Here is a 21,412-nt window from a genome sequence, read left to right as displayed (position 1 = left end):
CACTTCCTTCAATATTAGGTTAGGAAATCACAGAAAAAAATACTATTTATTGGCAAATAAAATATAGTAAAGCAACTGAAACTGCACCTAAAAATGTCATCAGAAATGAAGACACTTTAAAGTGATATGTAGATTTAATAAATATGAAATTAAACTTATGGACAATATAAAAAACATGAAAATAAACAAATGGCTTAAATGAAAGGGTAATGCAAATGGCAAGTCTATAGGACAAGTCAAGATGTTGCAATACAATTTGAAAAAAACAAAATTTCAAGCTTGAGATTTCAATAAGTCATTCCAAAAAGCCTTCCATAATTTTATTGGGTAAGAGTTTACTAACAGAAATATGCAAAAGAAATGAAGGTGAAAGAAACTGCACAGGAAAAATAAAAGTAATAAGCAAAGCAAGATAGTCATTTAACTTACAAAATCTGTAATTACATCTTCAAGAGGTTGAACCTTCATTGACATCACATTCTTATTGGCTTCTGCTACTTTTTCTTTTCCCTGATTAATAAGATCCTGAAAGAAAAGAATTTTAGATAAATCCTTCAAATTTACACTTATATACACATATGTAACAGTTAAAATCAGGTAAACTGAGTTTCAAGCACAATTTATTGGTAAAGTCTAATATCCCAAATGAAGGAGATAGTTCCCTTTTATAGATTCTATGGAGTAAAGAACAACGAATGAGAACCAGGTAGGCGACATCCTGACATTGAGGACAACACTGCTAGTCACGTAGCTGAGGCATGGGAAACAAATATGACTGGCTGGAAGTTGGGCCAGCAACAACCACGTTTCCTTCTCTCCTGTGACTTAGGAAATGTTCATTTCTTGAGTCCACCTGGAAGGTCAAAAGATGGTGGACCAGACAGCAAATCTTTGGATAGCTAACCAGACATCCTTGCAGTATAGCTTGGTGATTTAAAGATACAAGAACAATCTTCCTGGTGTCTAAAACTTTCATTCTGCAAAGACAGCAGAATTTTTTGAGGCAAGAAAAGTAGAGTTATTGGCAGGAAAGCTGGATTTCAGTTCATTATATTTCAGCTAAATTTCTGAATTAAGGTCAGAAGCAAAGAACTGTAACTTATGCAGTTAAAGAACAAAAACAATTGCAAAAAGGATCAATAAAAATAACACCAAATTAATAGAAGCTTACATAGATGAGAGACGCTCTTTGGTACCATTTAATGGCTCAATTTTCAGTGGAAGATATCCCAGAAGTTAAACGAACTAGGATTGAAACCAAGAATCACCTATCCAGCAAAACTGAGTATAATCCTAACCCTAACCCTTCAGGGAAAAAATGGTTATTCAGTGATAGACTTTCAAGCATTCTTGGTGAAAAGACCAGAACTGAAGAGAAAATCTGAATTTCAAACACAAGAATTAAGAGAAGCATGAAAAGGTAAATAGGAAAAAGAAATTATGAAGGACTTTCTAAAACTGAGCTATTTACATTCCTACATGGAAAGATAATATTTGTAAGTCTTGAGACTTTTCTCAGTATTTGGGTAGTTGGAGGGGTTATACACAGACACAGACACACACAGACACAGACACACATACACACACACCACAGACCCTTTATTCCCCCTTTCTCTGCCTGTTTCCCTCTTGTGCCTTTCCTTATACACCCTTTGTATGAAGAAATGATCCTAATCACTGTACACTTATTTCGTATATTCTTTTCTTACTTAGCTGGGAACATGTCAGCCCTTTGAAGGCAGGGACTGTTTTCAATCACAATCCACCTAGAAAATTGCTTAAAAGTTATGTTCTTTGTTCAGCTGATTCTAAGGGAGATTCTAAGAAAGAATCAGAGAGAGAGAGAGAGAGAGAGAGAGAGAGAGAGACTGCCTTCAACTTCAATAATTCAGATTCATATTTATAGCTATTTTTTCGAAACTTACTTCCAACTGTTGAAAGTTCATTGACGACAGAGCTTCCATATCAAAGGGAACAAATTGAGATTCAGAACTGAAAGTGACACCAGGAAAAGTGAAATGAAAACTCAGGCCCTACAAAACAAAAAAAAGAGGAAAAAAATTTTCAAACTAGGACTTGAAACAAGCAATTTAATACCACTTATTGCCAATGAGGAATCCTTTATATTTATAGCTAGAAAATTATTATCACACAAACAAAACTACCTACAAATGAATGCAAATTAATAAATATGTGGCAACCACAGTTTACTAAGCACAAATAAAGTCTAAATAAACAAGGGAAGAGGAAAAGAACTCATGTATGCAAAACGATAGTCATTCTTTTTGCTATGGCAAAAAAATGGACATTCAGAGAATGACTAATATTCAGGAATGACTAAACAAATGAATGTGATGGAATGAACCTTTCTATGCTGTTTCCAACAAATCTGAGAAGATATATATGAACTGACACACAGTGAAATGACCTGAACCAGGAGAACTATTTATAAAATACTTGTTGAAATGACCAAAAAAAAACAACCAAAAAACCAAACCATAAAAAGCTTAAGATCAACACAATGACCAGCCACACACAATTCCAAAAGACTCGTGATGAAACATACTACTCATTTCCAAATAATGAGATGAAGGATTAAGAGTACACATCTGTCTTGAGTAATATGGAATTTATTTTGCGAAACTGGATAGAATTTTATCCTTTTGTAGCATTTTCATTGGGTGAGGGAGGTGAAATTGAGAGAGAATTTAGAGCTGAAAATAAAATAAAACTGAAAGTGAGTGATCTCTCATTCATGAAAAAAAACTCACCTCCCCACACTTGAACAATGAAAGGTTCACTTTTTTTAAGGAAAATAAGCAGACAAGATAAAGTGAGGTTCTTTAAAGGTAGAAATAAAGAAGGTACAAATTAGGAGTATTTGACTCCTGTCATAACTTGGGGAAAGTGGGAAGGTAAAGGCCACATGTACAATGAGAATTTTTTTTGAACAGTGTTCTTCCTGAAAAGCTATTTGTTCTCAAAGGAATGAAGATGTGCAATCATGAGGGTTATAAGGTGAAGAGATCACCAAAAATAGCCATCATGGTGATGCTATAAAATGACTACAGGATGATTTCAGAAAAAAACATGGGAAGATGTTTATGAATTGATGCAAAGAGAAAAATGTAAATAAGGATAGAAGAGTTCTAAGTCATTAATAGAAAGTTAAAAAGAAGGGAGTACCTGAGAAGGTCTTCTACATTTTTTGGCATAGGTTTAAGACAAAGATATGATGTGCTTCTATTCAAGAATACTGGAGGCCCAAGAAAGTTTGAGAAATATACGTTTGCCATTACAGAACACAGTTACACAATAATGAAAAAATGGTAGTTGAGATCATAGGAGAAATATTACAAGAAAGATAACCATAGCAGAAACTATTCCTCCAATACTCAAGTGTTAAAAAGGCAATCGATCAATCTAGAAGTATTTATTAAGACATTAAAACACATACCAGGCACTACACATACAAATTCAATGAATAATATGATCCCTACTCATAAGAAATTTATATTTCAGTGGGGGAAACAAAAAGATCATATCTAAGTTTAAACTGAATAAATATAAAATGAAGAAATGCAAATTAATTACAAAGTAATTAGATATTGAGGGACTTAGATATTGAGGCACTTAGATATTGGGGGAATTAGGTATTCCTGCAGAAGGTGGAGCTTAAGGTGCATCTTAAAAGAAAAGAGAGATACTGTGAGGAAGGTGAGGAGGGAGAGAATATATATGGATATATGTGTATGTGTATCCAGTCCTATTTCCTCCCCTCAGTTTCAGTCCTACATCATCAATTGTTTTTTGAACATTTCAAACTGGGTGTTCCAGAGATATCTTTAAGTCGACATGTCCAAAACTGCACTCTTTGCTTTTCCTCTGAGTCCTTCCTTCTTCCACTTTATCCAATACATCATCTTTCTAATACTCCAAGTTTGTAAACTTGACATTATACTGAACTATCATTCACATATCCAGTCAGCTGTAAAATCATGTTATTTCTATCACTTTTCTTGGGTCTTCATCCTCTTTATTCCCTTTGTTTCAAGCCCTCTGCATGTCAGTAAAAAGGGCTTTTCACAACATAGCCTCAAAATATCTGTTTGGAACTCACTTTCCTCCTCAGCATTTCATGACACTATATCCTCTGAGTTGTTCTCCTACTTAGCTTCGATAGAGTAAAGAATATCCGGAAGAACAGGGTGGCAAAGAATGTCTTCTGCAGCAGAGATGTTGAGAAGGAGGAAGACTGAGAAAAGACCATAGGATTTGGCGATTAGGAATAATTAGTAAATTTGTGGAGAGTGGTTTCACTTAAATGAAATCCTGGAAATCAGACTGCAAAGATTTGAGGAGTGAGATGAGATGAAGTGGAGGTATCTAGCATAGACAGTTTTTTTCTAAAAGTCTGGCTGAGGAAAGGAGGAATATTATACGATCATAGTTTGATCACAATATGTTAGTGAAGTGAAGTTTTATTGTTTTTTAAATGGGTTGAACTTGAGTATATCTTAGGAAGAGCAATGTCGATAAGTCAGCAAAGCAAACTGAAAAAAAAAAAACAAGACAGAGAAGACAGTGAACTAAAAGAGAAACAGTCACAAAAATCCAGATAAGAGTGACTATTCGTTGGGAATCTCTGAGAAGAGATGAAGCCAAAGATGAATGAAAAATTTTGAGGGAGTAGTTTCAGTTACATCATGAAACTGGAAACCAGAATACAAAGGACTGAGGAGTAACTAAGACAGTGAGGAACTGAGGAAATGGGAGCAGAAAGTATAGAAATCATTGTGACCGATCATTAATTAGACCCCTATTTTTTCCTAATCAGTATCCATCAGTTGGATATGACTCCACAAGGGTAGTGACAAAAATTCTGCAAATTAGGCACCAGTACTGTGGATTGCAGATGAGGAAGCTAAGTAGAGACCCTCCCACCCTTATTTTTCCTTAATGTGGTAATCAGGTTTAATGTGACCATAACACAGAAAGTCCCTTGACCCATGTAGATGTTTTGACATGTCTTTAAAAACCCACCCCATGGTCTCCTCACTGGCTCAGAAGGACCATCTGAAAGGTAAAGACAGATCTGTCAAGGTCTGCTCGTCAGTTTGTTTGTCAGTCAATGAGATTCTGTACTTCCCACCCCATCCGGTAGGATCAAGATCAAGATATGTCAACAAATAAGACTGTATTTTACTATGCTTCTTCTCTATCAGTTAGGTATTAAGCACTATAAAACTAAGGCCTTGGAGGAAAGGGTCATCTTAGATCATGAGAAAGGGTTGAGGTCCACCTCATTAGAGAGGGCCAGGAACCTTTTAATAAAGTGCTCTTGGTTTGGAGCTCTGCCTCAGTTTCTTTTCTTGTAGATCAGACAATTCTGGACCCCCATGATACTTAGTTATGAAAGGAAAACAGGATTTAAGACAATAACCGGATAGTAGGAACTAATGAAGGTGTTTTAAGGATGGGAAAGACTTGAATACATTGGAAAGGAAAGAATTGATTCGTAGAAAATTGAACTGGGGAGGAAGTGAATGAAGATATAATCTGCTAGAAAATATGGGATAGCACAGGATCAAATGACTAGCAATAAGTAAAACTGTATCCTCACAGTTAGGCAAAGAGCATGGGGACTGTGGAACTCCCAGAGAAAGCAAATTCCTCTATCTAGGAAGAGTACCTTCTCTACAATTTATATACCTTTAAGACAGCTACAGTGAGTACTGAGAGGCTGAGTGACTTGCTTAGGGTTAAATAGTCTTTTTGGTCTCAAGGCCAGCTTCCCAGGTTGAAATAGGTAATGCTTTAAACTCTACTGTATAGTTTTTCAATATACCATAAAGGAATTAAGTGACTCAACCTTTTTTTCTGCTTCATATTCTTCCCAGGCTGCTTTTCTCTCCTCCTCAGTCAGTTCTTCTTCCTCTTTATGATCCAAAAGAGAATCATGTTCATGATATCCTACAATATATTCTTTATGTATTCGAAGCAATTCTGCAAGGATTGTGTCCTGTTAAAGGAAATAAAATGATAAATTAGCATTAAATCTAAGTACCAAACCATGTTTTGTTGACTACATGCAGGCTAGCCTTAGATATCTCATTTTTAATTGCGCTTTATTCTAAAACAGTCAGTGTAAGAAAAAGAGCAAAACAGAATCATGAGAAGGTGATCTGTGCTGTGGGACATGGGCTTTATTACTGTGAGAGAATTACTTATTCTCTATCATCCTCAGTTCCTCATTTGTAAAATGGGGCTTATTATCTCTTACCTTCACCCACCTCATCTTTAAAATGGGAACATTAATGTCTGTAATACCACTAACTAACAATTTTCAACCAACAATTCATTAGATCTTTATGAATTGTCTTCTAAGCACAAAGCATTGAGGACTCAGATTCTTTTTAAGAATTCATGCTCTAAAACAGTTAGAAGGACAAAGAAAAGGAGGTAAGTATTGTGTATGAAGAATCCAGGAAAATTAAGACTTGGAGGTGAGAGGCAAAACATTCCAAAGAAGTAGACATAAAGCAAGTGTTTATCAGTTGGTTTACAATTAACTTCATTGTGGCATGTAAATGTAATGGAATATTATCTTCATAAAACACATAGCAATTACAATGAATAAAAAGAAATATGTAAAAACTAGAGGGGGATCATGGAATGATATAAAGAGCTACACTTGAAGGCAAGAAGGCCTGGATTCAAATCTTACCTCTCAAAAAATCTTAGCTGCATGACTTTGGGAAGTTACTAAAATTCTAATGGCCCTTCTCAATTCTCTAAGATTTCAAAGTTGCAACAGAATTATTGTTAAGCTGAGCTAATGAACATTCATCAGAATTGGCTCAAAGACGGAATAATATGCAATCAGTTGGGTAAAGATCTTACCCTACAGGAAATTGGAAGGGGAAGGGGATGAGAAAACGGGGGTGATAGAGGGGAACAGAGATTGAAAAAAAGTCAGAGGGGAGGAGCCAAGATGGCAGAGTAGAAAGAAGCACATACGCTTAGCTCTTACCCTACAGCCCATAAAATACCGGTAAAGAAATACTCTCAACAAATTCGGGAGCAGCAGAAGCCACAGAACAATGGAGTGGAGGAGATTTCTGTCCCAGAGAGACCTGAAAGACGGACGGGAAAGGTCTGTTGCGCACTGGATGTGGAGCAGAGCCCAGCCCTGCCTTGGCCATGCGGCAACAAAAGGAGCAGATCCAAGCAGGCTTCAGGGTCAGAATCTCCAGCAGCAGCACAGGTCCTTCAACCCACAAGCACCAAAGGTGAGTGAGAGGGTCTTTTCCCCTGGCTGAGAGGGGAGCAGGGTGTCCCCATAACTCAGGCCCCCTCAGGAGGTAGCAGTAGAGGTAGTAGCAGACAAGGCTCCCAAAGCAGGCAGGAGCCCGCATCCATTGTTGAAGGTCTCATCAGAGAGCCCCTGAGGAAACTGAGCCCCATGTGGGGGCCCTGCCCCTACCCGAGCAGCTGATTTTAATCTCACACTGAATAGTGGCCCTGCCCCCACTGAAAGCCCCTGAAGTTTGGGAGCAGCTCATTTGAATTTCAGCCCCCAGGTGCTGGCTTGGCGGAACTGGAGGCGAGGTGGGTATGGAGAGGAAACTCAGAAGTGAAGTAACTGTCTGGAAAAATGCCCCAAAAAGGGGAAAAACATAAGACCATAGAAGGTTACTTTCTTGGAGAACAGGTGTCTCCCCCCATCCTTTCAGATGAGGAAGAACAAGGCTTACTGTCAGAGGAAGTCAAGGCCCCTACATCCAAAGGGAATTTAAACTGGGCTCAGGCAATAGAAGACCTTAAAAAACAAGTGAGCAGTTTATTAGAAGAGAACCAAAAAATGCTGAGGAAAATAACAGCTTTAAAAAGACGCTAACTCAATTGAAAAAGAGGTCCAAAAAGCCAATGAGGAGAAGGAGGTTTTAAAAAGCAGAATTTGCCAAATGAAGGAGAAGGGTCAAAAGCTCACTGAACAAAATAATTCGTTGAAAGAGAGAACTGAGTTCAGGGACACGAATGATTTTGAGTTAAATCAAGCAGTTAGTAAACAAAACCAAAAATTTGAAAAAATAGAAGACAATGTAAAACAACTCATTGGAAAAACAACTGACCTGGAAAACAGATCCAGGAGAAATAATTTAAAAATTATAGGACTACCTGAAAGCCATGATCAAAAAAAGAGCCTAGACATTATCTTCCATGAAATTATCAAGGAAAACTGCCCTAATGTTGTAGAATCAGAGGGCAAAATAAATACTGAAAAAATTCACCAATCACCTCCTGAAAAAGACCTGAACAGAGAAAGTCCTAGGAATGCTGTGGCCAAATTTCATAATTCTCAGATCAAGGAGAAAATACTGCAAGCAGCTAGAAAGAAACAATTTGAGTACTGTGGAACTACAATCAGGATAACACAGGATATGGAATCTTCAACATAAGGGATTTAAGGGCTTGGAATGAGATATTTCAGAAGTCAAAGGAACTGGGATTGAAACCAAGAATCACTTACCCAGAAAATCTGAGCATAATACTTCAAGGGGAAAAAAGGTCATTCAATGATATACATGACTTACAATCATTCTTGTTGAGGAAAAGACCAGATCTGTACAGAAAAATTTGACTTCCCAAGACAAGAATCAAAAGAAGTATGCAACGGTAAATAGGAAAGAAAAATCATAAAAGACTCTCTAAAGCTGAACTGTTTACATTACTACATGGAAAGAAAATATTTTTAACTCTTGAATCTTTTCTTAGTATTTGGCTAGATGGAGAGATTGTACATCACACACACACACACAGAGATAGAGAGTACAAGGTGTGTTATATCAAAAGAGATGATATCCACACAAAAAAATACAATAAAATAAATTAAGGGGTGAAGGAGGAAAATTCCGGGAAGAGAAAAGGAGAAATGGAATGTGTCAGGCTCTAACTCATAAAAGAGATAAGAAAAATCTTATTCAATGGAGGAGATAAGGGAAATGGGGGGGGGGGGGAATAAAGCTCTTCTCTCCACATGTAGCTGAAGGAGGGAATAACATGCTCACTAAATCTGATATGAAAATTTTTATCACACCACAGGAAAGAAGGAGAAGAGGTGAAAAGTGAGGTGAGGGGATTGTTAGAAGGGAGGGCAAATGGGAGAAGGGAGTCACTAGAAATAAACACTTTCGAGAAGGGACAAGGTCAATGTGGTGGGTAATATAATTAGTACTACACAACATGATTATTATGGAAGTCTTTTGCAAAAGTACACATATTTAGTCTGTATTGAATTGCTTCCCTTCTCAGTGGAGCTGGGGAGGGGAGGGGGAGGGAGAGAAGTTGGAATTCAAAGTATTAGAAATGAATGTTGAGAATTTTTATTGCATATAATCGGGAAATAAGAACTACAGGGAATGGGGTATAGAAATTTATATTGCCCTACAAGAAAAGAGAGAAGATGGGGATAAGGGAAGGGTGGGGTGTGATAGAAGGGAGGGTACATTGAGGGAAGGAGTAATCAGAATGCAAGGTATTAGGAAGCAGGCGGAGGGGAGTGATGGGGAGAAAAATTGGACATGTTGCAAAGTGAGGTAAAAGCAATTAGTATCAAAACAATTGACTGAATTAATTACTGAGAATAAATCAACGACATCTTTAGTCTGGGGAAAAGAATTTCAGTCTAAATTTTCTAGATGAAGGTAGCCTCAGGTAAAATTTGGCACTGATGGAAAAGTTAAGGTTTTAATGGTAAATTTCATTTTATTTAATTTAATCAGGAACTAGAACATGTATACAAAGGCATGTAAGCTACTTAAGACTTGCCTCAAAAGATGTACCTTAGCCAAAGTGAAAATTGTAATCATATTTGAAACCTGGTTATTGGAACTTGCCATTTTTTAGATGCTATGGGTATATTTAGTAACTGTTCTGAGTCTAACTCCAGGTATGGGTAGCAAGAAAGGCGATCTGAGCCTCTAACCCATAATGTCAGTAAGCTGGTGAGATGCTGGTATGAACTGCAAAAGGTGATCTCTTCGGAAGAGTAGGAGAGCGGCTGTTCAGCCTGGGCTGAGGTAGGATTCTCCTGCCTCAATTTCCCCACTAACACCTGGCAGACCTTGAGCCTGACTGAATGCAAATGGATGATCTAATCCTGCCTGGAACTGACATGAAGTCGGGTAGATATTGTATCCCTGCAATGTCCCTAGTCTTGGTGGCAATTTCCTACAGCCAAAAGGTTTGCAAGCTTAATACCAAATCTATTCAATTATAGATTATTGGTAGGGGAACATCCGAGGTATAGTCTAAAATTAAGCTATTAGGCACAGGACTTTAGACGAACAACAATAAGTTAGAGTCTTTTAATTCTTAGCAATACTGTGGAGACAATTAGGTCAAGAGCTTGTGAAGTTAGCAACCTAAATATTATTTGTGTCTCAGTTGGTTAATGTTTAAAAAAAAATCTTTTGTAGTCCATACTGTAAATGTTTTAAAAAGAAATATCACTTGACCAAAAGTTTGAATTGTTTTGCCTACTGTAAACTGTGTTAGAAAATTAAAAATTGAAAAAAAAAAGAAAAAAGTCAGAAACAGAACACTTGAGAATGGATGGGTTGAAAAGAGAAAGATTTGGTTAAATAGGGTAATAATAGGATAGAGAGAAATACATAGTAATCGTAAATGTGGAAAATGTTTTACAGCATGTTTCTCTCACAAAGATCTGATCTTTCAAATGCAGAGAGAATGGCGTCAAATTTGTAGAAAAAAGGACAATCATTTCTCAATTGATAAGTGGTCAAATGCTCTAATACACAACTAACAAAGCTATTCACAGTCACATGAAAAATGATCTAATCGCTCTTGATTAGAGAAAAGCAAATTAAAATAACTCTAAGATACCACTTCACATCAGATTGGCTAGTATAACAGAAAAGAAAAATGAGAAATGTAAGGGATGTAGGACAACTGAGCTAATAAGGCTACTTTTGAAGCAGTATAATGAATTAAACATTCTATAGAGCAGTTAGGAACTGTGCCTAAGGCTATAAAATAGCCTTTATATCCAAAGGCTATAAAATCATGGATAGGCTTTGACTAAGCATTATCACAAATAGGTCTGTACCCCAAAAGAAAATGCAAAAAAAGAAAATACCTATATCAGCTATTTTGCTGCAAGTTAGTAAGTAAAGAATTAGAAACAGAGGACATGATCATCAATTGGGGAAGTTATTGTCTATGACTATGAGAGAATACTATATGATGATCAGGATGCTCTCAGAAAAACCTGGAATGACTTCTATGAACTGATGCCAAGTGAAATGAGCAGAACCAAGAAAACACCATATACACTAATAGCAATACTGCATGATCATCAGCTGTCAATGATTTAGGTATTCTCAGCAATACAGTGATCCAAGTCAATTCTTAAAGCTCCATATAGTCAAAATTATGATTTCCTCAGCAGCAATGATAGTTGGGCCACAAGGAAAGCTGAGTGCCACAGAACTGATGCTTTCCAATTGTGGTGCTGAAGACGACTTCTGAGAGTCCAAATCAGTCAATACTTAAAGAAATTAATTCAGGCTATTCACCAGAAGGTCAAAGACTGAAGATGAAATATAAAATACTTTGGGCACATAATAAGAAGGACTTATTGGAAAAGACCTTGATGTTGGGAAAGATTGAAGACAAAAGGAAAAGGGAATGGCAGAGGATAAGACGGACAGAGAGTGTAATGGAAGCAACAAATATGAGTTTGGGCATACTTTAAGAAATAGTGGAGGATGATGCAGGGCCACAATGGCTGAGTCAAAACTGGGACCCACCTGAGCTCTCCCCCACCACTCCGTATACCTTTAAAAATGACTCCAAACAAATTCTAGAGCAGCAAAACCCACCAAAATCCTGATGACCTTTCCAACCCTTGGAATTAATCCAATAAACGAATGATATACTCCTCCTCAGTATTTTTGCTACGTCATCTCATGTCTCACCTCCTGCTTATGTTTGTAGTCCAATGCTCCATCCCGGGATTTCTCTCTCTCCCTCCCTCTCTCTCTCTCCCTCTCTCTCTCTCCCTCTCTCTCTCTCTCTCCCTCTCTCTCTCTCCCTCTCTCTCTCTCCCTCTCTCTCTCTCCCTCTCTCTCTCTCTCTCTCTCTCGCTCTCGCTCTCTCGCTCTCTCTCCCCCTCTCTCTAGTCTTGAGCTTTTGATAATCTCATGAATAGCTCTCTTGTATTCAGTTCTCTCTAAACTGATGACTCTCAAATTTATATACCCACCCACGTTGCTCTCCTGACCTCCAGTCCTGTATACTAACAATAATAACCACACTAGCATTCATATAGACCTTTCAGATTTGTAAAGTACTACTATCACCAAAAGACAAAGTGAAACAAATTTCCAGCCCAAGACAACATGAAAGGTCAGCAGTAAGGTCTGTTGCACCTGGGTTCTCATCCAGGAGGAACCCAGCCCAACACAGGCCCCAGCAACCCAGGAGCACGTCTTGGGAGCCAGTGAATCAGCAGTGGCTGCTTCTGCAACTCTCAACCCACAGTCAGTAAGCGGGTCAACCAGTCGGTCAGAAGGACAGCAGAGAGATCTTGTTGCTGGCACTGAGGCATGATTTTGTTGCTTTGCCCATGCTCAGATCCAGGTCGCAGTTCTGGGCAGCAGTCCCTGGGTAAGAAGCAGCGCTGGTGTGGCAGAGGCACAAAAGAGCGTTTGTGGTCACTCACTGACCAGAACATGGGCCAGGAAAGGAGTAAGCACCCCTCCCTACATCATAGCCCCTTGGGAGAACTGAAGGCTCACAGGTCCCTAGAAGTATCTTGGAAAACACCAAAGCCCTGAAGCTTGGGGGACCTCCACCCTAGAAGCAGAGAGCCCTCGTTTACAGAGTTAAATAGGCAAGCAAGTAATAGGCTGGAAACATGGGTAAACCACAGAAAAACTCTGGCTACTGAAAATTATTATGGTGACAAAGAAAATAAAAACACACACTCAGAAGAAGGCAACAAAGTCAAAGCTCCTACATCCAAAGCTCCTAAGAAAAATATGAATTGGTCACAGGCCATGGAAGAGCTCAAAAACCATTTTGAAAATCAAGCAAGAGAGGTAGAGGGAAAATTGGAAAGAAAAATGAGAAAGATGCAAGAAAATCAATGAGAAACGAATTAACAGCCTGGAAAAGGAGACCCTCCAAAAATATTGAAAAAAAACCACCTCAAAAACTGGCGAAAGAGACCCAAAATGCCAGTGAGAAAAAGAATGGCTTAAAATTGACCAAATGGACAAGGAGGTCCAAAAGTTCACTGAAGAAAATAGTTTCTTAAAAATTAGAAAGGAGCAAATGAACGCTAATAACTTTGTGAGAAATCAAGAAACAGTAATACAAAACCAAAAGAATGAAAAAGTAGATGACAAGAAATATCTCACTGGACAAACAACTGATCCTGATATTGTGAAAGACTGAAAGAAAAGGCTTAATTTTTCCTACAATATTAATATAATATCTTCTAAGTCTTCCTTTTACTGTCACAGAAGTCATCCTCCCAAGTCACTCACAGATAATAACCTAGTGTCACCTTTTACTCCTTCACCTTAACTCTGCTATATACAGTGCTTTTCCAAATCTGCCTAAAGTAGACTCTATTTCCCTACATAAATTCCATCTCCTGCAGATACTCTATTTTCCCTCAAATACTGCTACAGTGATGAAGGACCGCATTACTTCATACCTGGACTAACGCAATGATCTGCTTAGTGGTTTGTCTGCTGAGTCTCATCGTACTCCAAACCATCGACCATTCAGCTGCCAACATGTCACCTTGACCTCCAGGAACAAATAGAAAAGCCCCTGTTTGACCTTGGAAGCCCTCTATAACCTAATGGTTTCTTAAAAAGTAAGAATGGAGCAAATGGAAGCTAACGATTTTGTGAGAAATTAGAAAACAAAAAAACAAAAGCAAAGGAATGAAAAAATAGAAGACAATCAGGAAAAAAAAGAAGATGCTGGAAAAAAATGACCTAGGAAATAGATTCAGGAGATGATCAAACAAAGAGCCTAGACATTGTCTTTCAAGTACATATCAAGGAAAACTGCCCTGATATTCTAAAACCAGAGGGTGAAATAGAAATGCAAAGAATGAACCAATTGCTCTTGAAAGAGATACTAAAATGGAAAATCCCACTATTATTATAGCCAAATTCCAGAGCTCCCAGGTAGTTGGAGAGAAATACAATAAGTCTTTGACAAGACGACTACATGGTTTGCATGTCTACACATGCATATCCTGTTGTCTTCAAAATGAGGTGGGATGGGAAAGAAAGGAAGAGAATTTAGAACTCAAAGTTTTAAAAATAAATGTTGAAATTCTTTTAATATGTAACTGCAAAAAAATAAAACACAAAACAATTTTTTAAAAAGACCTGGAGTTAACCATGTCTCAGATCATAAATTTCTTATTGCAAGCGATTTAAACGGAAAAATTAAAGGAAACAATCAGATCACAGAGGCATGATTTAAACAACTTCCCTTATGAATATGAAGTGGAAATGATGAATGGGTTAAAAGAGATTAGCTCCAGGAGACAGCATACTTGAAGAACTATGGACAGAAGTTCACAATAATGTACAGGAGGAAGGAACAAAAACCATTCCGAAGTAAAAAAAGTAAAATGGATGAATGTCTCATAAGTTTCTTTAAAAAATTGCTGAAAGAGAAAGGAAGAGCAAAAGGGAAAGGTGTATCCAATTGAACACAGAATTCCAGAGAATAATAGAGATAAGAAATTTTTTTGAAGAGCAAAGAAATAAGAGGGGATATCTTTTTATGAAAAACTGTTCTTTGGAAGGAAAGATATTGCGTATCTAAAGAGCAGACTAAAATGCAGAAACATCACCTTGCTAATATAGTCAAAGTCATGGTTTTCTCATTATGGCTGTGTAAGTTGGACTCTTTTTGCTTCAATCTTTCACAACAACAGTGTTCTTTCCGAAGAGTAGTATGTTCAAATGATTTGCCCAGGGTCACACAGGTACTGTGTAAGGCTGCATTTGAACTGAGGACTTCCTGATTCCATTACTGTATAACATATATGTGATAATATTACCATGTGTAGCAAAAATAGCTTATATTTATGTTAACACAACAATTTACTAAATGCTTTCTTTATAGAAAGGCAGCTGGGCATATTGGACAGATAATACGGAGAGAGTAGAATTCCTACCTATGACACATTTTGGTTGTTTGGTTGTTTGACCCTGCGTAAGTAAATTCTCAGTATGCCAAGCAACAATCCAAGATATTAACTTGAAGGGATGGTTTCTTTATTTACATCAACCCTATGGGTTTAGCGATTTAAATATTAACATTAACCTTTTTATTGATGAGGAAACCCAAGCCCTTTTAAAAAACTAAATTATTATGATTAATTTTTAAAATCTCACCAAAATATCTCTTTTATATACTAGGCTTAATAATAATATTCAAATTATCATATACACCTTTGGTAGCATAGGGGTGTCCCTCTTTTTCTTCTTTTCTGCATCAGTGACATCTAGTAAATCTGGCTCAAAGGCATAAAGCTCAGTCAGTTCATTCAAAGTAAAATGGCGTTCAACTTGCTGTTGATCAATAACCCTAAAGGACAGTGACTGTTTGGTTACTTGACGTTCATAGATCTTATCTTCCATGGTTCCCTGTATAAGAATCAGAAACATATGTACACTTTACTTCATAGATTTTGGTTATGCAAAGGCAGTGCTTGATGTTTGAATTCATAAAACTCTTTTTGACTACTGAACAAATTTGTCTTATTGTAATTTCTCCCCTTCTCTTTTCACAGAAAGCATTCTAATACTTTTCAAAGGCAGATGAAACAGATCATTTTATTACTTCAGTAGATCATGTCAAAATATCATCATGTATCCTCTAGCAGTCATTAACATCCTACCTACATTTCTTTTGAACTGTTCATGTTTTCAATGTAGTTCTTAAATATGTCACAAATAACTGATTATAATATTTAAAATATATTACATTTTCTTTTTCTTTGAAATATTATTCTGTCTAGCAAAATGTTTTTGTTTTGGAGGAAGTTTTTTAAAATTTTTCTCTAAATAGTGTTTTACTTTTTCCAATTACGTGTTTTCAACACTCATTTTTTGTTAAGATTTTGAGTTTCAAATTTTTCTCCTTATTGCTGAGACAACAAGCAATCTGATACAGATTTTACATGTGAAATATATTTCTTCATTAGTCATGTCGTGATTGAAGAAACAAAAGGGAAAAGTCAAACACACAGGAAAAGGTGAAAATAGATTGCTTCAATTTGCATTCAGACTCCATAGTTCTTTTACAGCATGTGGATAGCCATCCTGAGTACTTTGGATTTGTCTTAGGTCCTGGCATTGCTGAACAAAGCTACCTCTATCAAAGTCACTCATCACATTCTGTGGCCCTTACTCTGTAAGATGTTCTGTTTATTCCGCCCATTTGTGTCAGCATCACTTTTTATAAGTTTTATAAGTTTTTATTGTCCAGGTCTCTCTGAAATTATGTCTATAGTTTCTTACATCATTTTAATTGTATACCACGAATTATCTAATTACTAAATCTTCCATTTTCTCAAGTCTTTTTTGTGTATCTGCTACAGCTGACAACGTGGACCACATCTCATCCAGTCTCTTCTCTAGGTTTATCATACTTTTTTTCTGATGCTCATATGAATATTCCTTTTTAGTCTGTTTTATTGGCTCCATCATTAATATCATGTATGTTAAATACAGGTGTCCCCAGTGTTTGGTTATAAGCTCTTTTAACTTTGCTCTCCCCACTGCCTTTTGGTAACCACTTGTTACCATCATCTCTATGCTGATGTCTCCTAGATTTTCAAACTGTGTGTATAGAAAACCAACATTAAACATATAAAAATTGAACTCATTGTTTTTCTTCTTAAACCTTCTGTTCTTTCACACTTCTCTATTGTTGTTTAAGATGCCACCATCTTCCAATCTCCCAACTTTGGGACCTCAGAATTATCATCAATCTTCCTTACTACACATACACAAATCTTGCCAAAAACTTGTCATTTCCATCTTTACAAAATCCCTCGCATTTAACTTTTTTTCCAATCACTCAACTGCCACTATTTAATAAACTCTAACAGCTCCTTATTATCTCCAGGATAAAATCTTACAACTTAGGTTGTAAGGATTTTCTATCTTCTTAAGCATAACTACCTTCCACTTATACTGACTCAGTGAGTGACTTTTTGCTATTGCTTGCACATGATTCCATTTGCCAGTCAAGTGCCTTTTTACTGTTATTCTATGTTCACTATTTTTATCCCTAAAGCTTCCTTTCTTTCCTGAAGTTTCATTTTACTTCTATAGGAGGCCTTTGTTCCTCTCAATGCTGATTGCTTCCAATATACTTTATATATCTCAAACAATAGAGTAGTTCGCATGCTGTAATGTCACTGAGGAAGGGGTTGGTTTTGCTTCTCTTTGAAATCCCAGTGTTTGACACACTAACTGGCACATATATTGATATATTTCACGTGTCCCTGTGTGTATACACACACACACACATATGATATATTATATATATTAATTAGGGAAGGGGAATTACTGTGATCAATGAACATATTTTGACATGATCTTGTATATTTAAGGAAAATTTTAAAGTTGATTATATATAAAGAATGGAATGTCATTTTGCTTACCCATAACTGCTCACTAACTTCAAACTATTGCTTGTACTTTCAAATTTGTTACTTGAGAAGTTGAAGCCTACCTGAGCTAAAAACCTGTACACAAAGACTGGTTTACTTTGGCCAAAGCGATAAACTCTGAATATGCTCTGAATATCATAGGAAGGATTCCAAGAGGCATCAAAGACGATTACTCGATTAGCAGCTACCAGATTAATTCCAAGAGACCCTGCTTTGGTAGAAATAAGGAACAGTCGGCCCCTAGAAATTTAAAAAGAAAAAGAAAATAAAGATTATTCTTACAAAATCAATAAATGTCATAAAATATTGCCTTTATGAGTTAGAAAATGTGAGTTCATTTGCCAATATATGCCATTTGCCAGAAAGAGAAGTATGTAGCCAAATGTTCTAAGCAGAGTACTTCAAGTATCAATAACACATCAAAATATAAAGGGAAAAGTATACTGACATTTAATCATAAATCTCTGATTCACTTATTTATTCAATTAACAAACACTTACTTTCTTTCTTCCAATATCTCAACCCACAAATTAAAGAGCAGACAAAATCAAAAAACTGAAAATTCTTTTTGTAAACAAACAACATAAATTTCCCTACACATCAAATGAAAAAAAAAAAACAACATATCTCATTCTGCACCTTGAGTCTAGAGTCTGTCAGGAGATGGACAGCAAATCACTGGTACAATCAAACCAAACAAGCCAAAAATTAAAATCCTTAACATTTTGGAAGTTGTTTGTCTTAACACAAATGTTATTGGTATTGCAAAAATTGCTACCATTGTTCTCACTTTTTTCAGTACTGAGTTCATATAAGTCTTCCCTTAAATACTTCTCTTAAATACTCCCTTTAATCATTTCTTATAGAATAGTACTCCATGAAATTCACATATCTTAACTTATCCAGCCCTTCCCCAATATATAGGCACCCTACGTTGCCAGTTCTCTGTCACTACAAAAAGAAGTGCTAGAAATATATTTTTAGAGACAGAGATCCTTCCCCTTTTTGGATCTTTCTGAGCTCTTATCAGCACAGTACTGTGAAATCAAAGGGTTTGCACAGTTTAGGGACATTTTTCATGACATCTTCTATTCCATTTTTGACCTACTTATGGATTTCAATAATCACTAGATGAAATAACAGTTCTAGCTATAATGTTCCTGGTTTCTCATGGTCCTGTCTATTGTTTCCCTTTTTTCTATTATCTTCGCCAATCTAATAAGTATAGGGTAGGAACTTGTAATTATTTTAATTTGAATTTAACTATTACTGAGGCAAAGTGTTTATATGGATTCTTATCATCTGAATTTATTCACTGGAGAATTGCATGTTAATATTCTTTGACCATTTAACTAGTGCAGTAAGATGTCTTCCTATAAATGTTCATCAGTTCTTTATATATCTTGGAAGGTGCAGCTAAGTGGATACTCAGTAAGAGCAAAGTTTAAATCTGGCCTCAGACATTAAGTCATTTCACCCTGTTTGCTTCAGTTTTCTTATCCGTAAAAGGAACTGAAAAAGGAAATAGCAAATTTCTCCAGTATATTTGCTAATAAAATCCCTTATGGGGTCAACTAAAAGTCAAAGATGAATGAAACCCCACAATTACAACATATCTTGGAAATATGACTTCATGCAAAAAAAAAAAAAACAAAACCTTGCTACCAAAAAAATGAATCCTAATTACCTGCTTTTCTTTTAACTGTAGCTGCATTGGATTGATTTACGAAAAAAATTAATTTTACATCATCAAAATTGTTCATGTCATTCTTGATAATCGTCTCTCTCTTCCTCAGTTACACACCCTTCCTTGATCAGTAGATCTGGAAGGTAATTTTTGCCTTGTTCCTCTAATTTATCATACAATCATTTATATCTACATGATAAGTCCATACGGAATTTATCTTGATATATTAAGTGTTGTCAATATTGTAGTTTCTGCCAAACTGCTATGTAGTTTTTCCAGCATCTTTTGTTGAACAGCAAGCCCCTTTCTTAGTGGTTGATTGAGGTTCACTGATTCTACAATTTGTGCAACTTATCTGTTCTACCCATTACCCACTGTGCAAGTTAGGGGTCTGAGTGAACAAAGTGCTACAGTTAAGAGCCAGGATAACTAGAATTCAAATCCTGACTCAGACATACATTTGTTTTATGGCCCCAGACAAATCTCTTACCTTCTCTCAGTTTGTTTACTTATCTTTAATATGCTTACAATAAGAATGAAATGAAATTTCAACTGAAAGGCAAACTTACAGATGCTAACTTTTATTCTTACTAGCTCTTTCTATTATCAGTCTCTCTACTTTTTAACTACAGCCAAGTAATTTGAGGATTACTGCTCTGAAGCATAGTTTAAAATGTGGTGCTGCTACATAGCTTTCCTTCTGACTTCTTTTTCCCCATAAATTCTTGATCTTTTATTTTTCATCTCCAAATGAATATCTTTATTATATCTTTCTAGCTCTACAAAATGACTCTTTGATGGTTTAATCAGAACAGCAATGAACTGGTAAATGAATATAGGTAAATACAGTCAATTCTATTACCTGAATAGTCAATATTTTTATTTTATATCTTTCTATTTTATTGAATCTACTATTTCAATTATCTGACTAGGTTTCACTAAATAAACCATAACGTCATCTGCAAAAAGCATTAATTTTCCTTTAATTCTCTCAATTTCTTTCTCTTCTCTTATTCCTACAATTGGCATTCCTTGCACTATATCAAATAGTGACAATGAACAAAAATATTTATCTTAATTTTATTAGAAAGACTGCTACCTTATTTTCATTACAAATAACTAACCCTGAAAGCAGCTGACTCCAGGTTTTAGATAAATACTACTCACCATGTTAATGAAAAGTCCATTTATTCCTATGCATTTCGAGCTTGTTTGCTTTTAAACAAAAATAAGCACTACAATTTAAAGGGAAATGGTGACAATCAAAGACAGTCTTGACGGATATTAGAGTAGATGACTGACAATGGAGAAAAGGAAAATTATCTAATTTTTTCTTTGAAAATCTATTTTTCCCTGACAAAGAAAACATCTTTAAAATGGAAACACAAGGAAAAGTGCACTAAAACAGATCAAAATCTGAAAGTGAGGCAATTATAAGGTGTTCAGTGCAATTTTCCTTGATAATTTCTTTAACTATGATATCTAGTTTCATTTTTGATAATGGCTTTCAGGGAGTGCAATAATTTGTAAATTATTTCTTCATGCACTATTTCCAGGTCAGTAGCTTTTGCAATAAGATATTTCACATTTCTTTCTGTTTTTTAATTCTTTTGACTTTGTTTTATTGCTTTTTGATGTCTCAAGAAGTCTTTAGCTTCCACTTGGCAATTCTAATTGTTAAAGAATTTTTTTCTTCAGCAAAGTTCTGAACCTGCTCTTTTGGTAGTGACAAAAAAATTGGAAACTAGAGACCTTCATTCAAGTATAGCTAAAAAGCACCTAAAAGTTAATAAGTTTTATGTAACACTACTATGCAAAAAATGATAAAATCCCAGAAATCCTTCTATGAAGTACTACAGAATGAAATGAACAACATAATTGCATAACCATAATTCCAATGACAGCACAAGCAATGGAGTACAAGGCTTGAAATAAGGAAGACTCATCTTCCTCACTTCAAATCTTAGACACTAATT

General features: G+C 36.0%; 1 protein-coding gene across 1 annotated transcript in view; it reads right to left on the bottom strand.

Annotated features, from left to right (window-relative positions):
- The window catches only part of LOC140517010 (transcriptional regulator ATRX-like), a gene marked incomplete at its 5' end in the record, with an annotated part of 74,893 nt that overhangs the window by 11,489 nt on the left and 41,992 nt on the right, over positions 1-21,412 (bottom strand). The window contains 5 exon segments of the mRNA XM_072627846.1: positions 430-525; positions 1,926-2,033; positions 5,873-6,022; positions 15,519-15,713; positions 17,812-17,989. Coding sequence (XP_072483947.1) covers positions 430-525; positions 1,926-2,033; positions 5,873-6,022; positions 15,519-15,713; positions 17,812-17,989 — 727 coding nt within the window.

The sequence above is a fragment of the Notamacropus eugenii genome (genome assembly GCF_028372415.1).
Source record: "Notamacropus eugenii isolate mMacEug1 chromosome Y unlocalized genomic scaffold, mMacEug1.pri_v2 SUPER_Y_unloc_4, whole genome shotgun sequence".
In the NCBI taxonomy this organism is placed as follows: Eukaryota; Metazoa; Chordata; class Mammalia; order Diprotodontia; family Macropodidae; genus Notamacropus; species Notamacropus eugenii.
The sequence above is the reverse complement of the archived record's forward strand: the minus strand, read 5'-3'. Positions and strand labels throughout refer to the sequence as shown.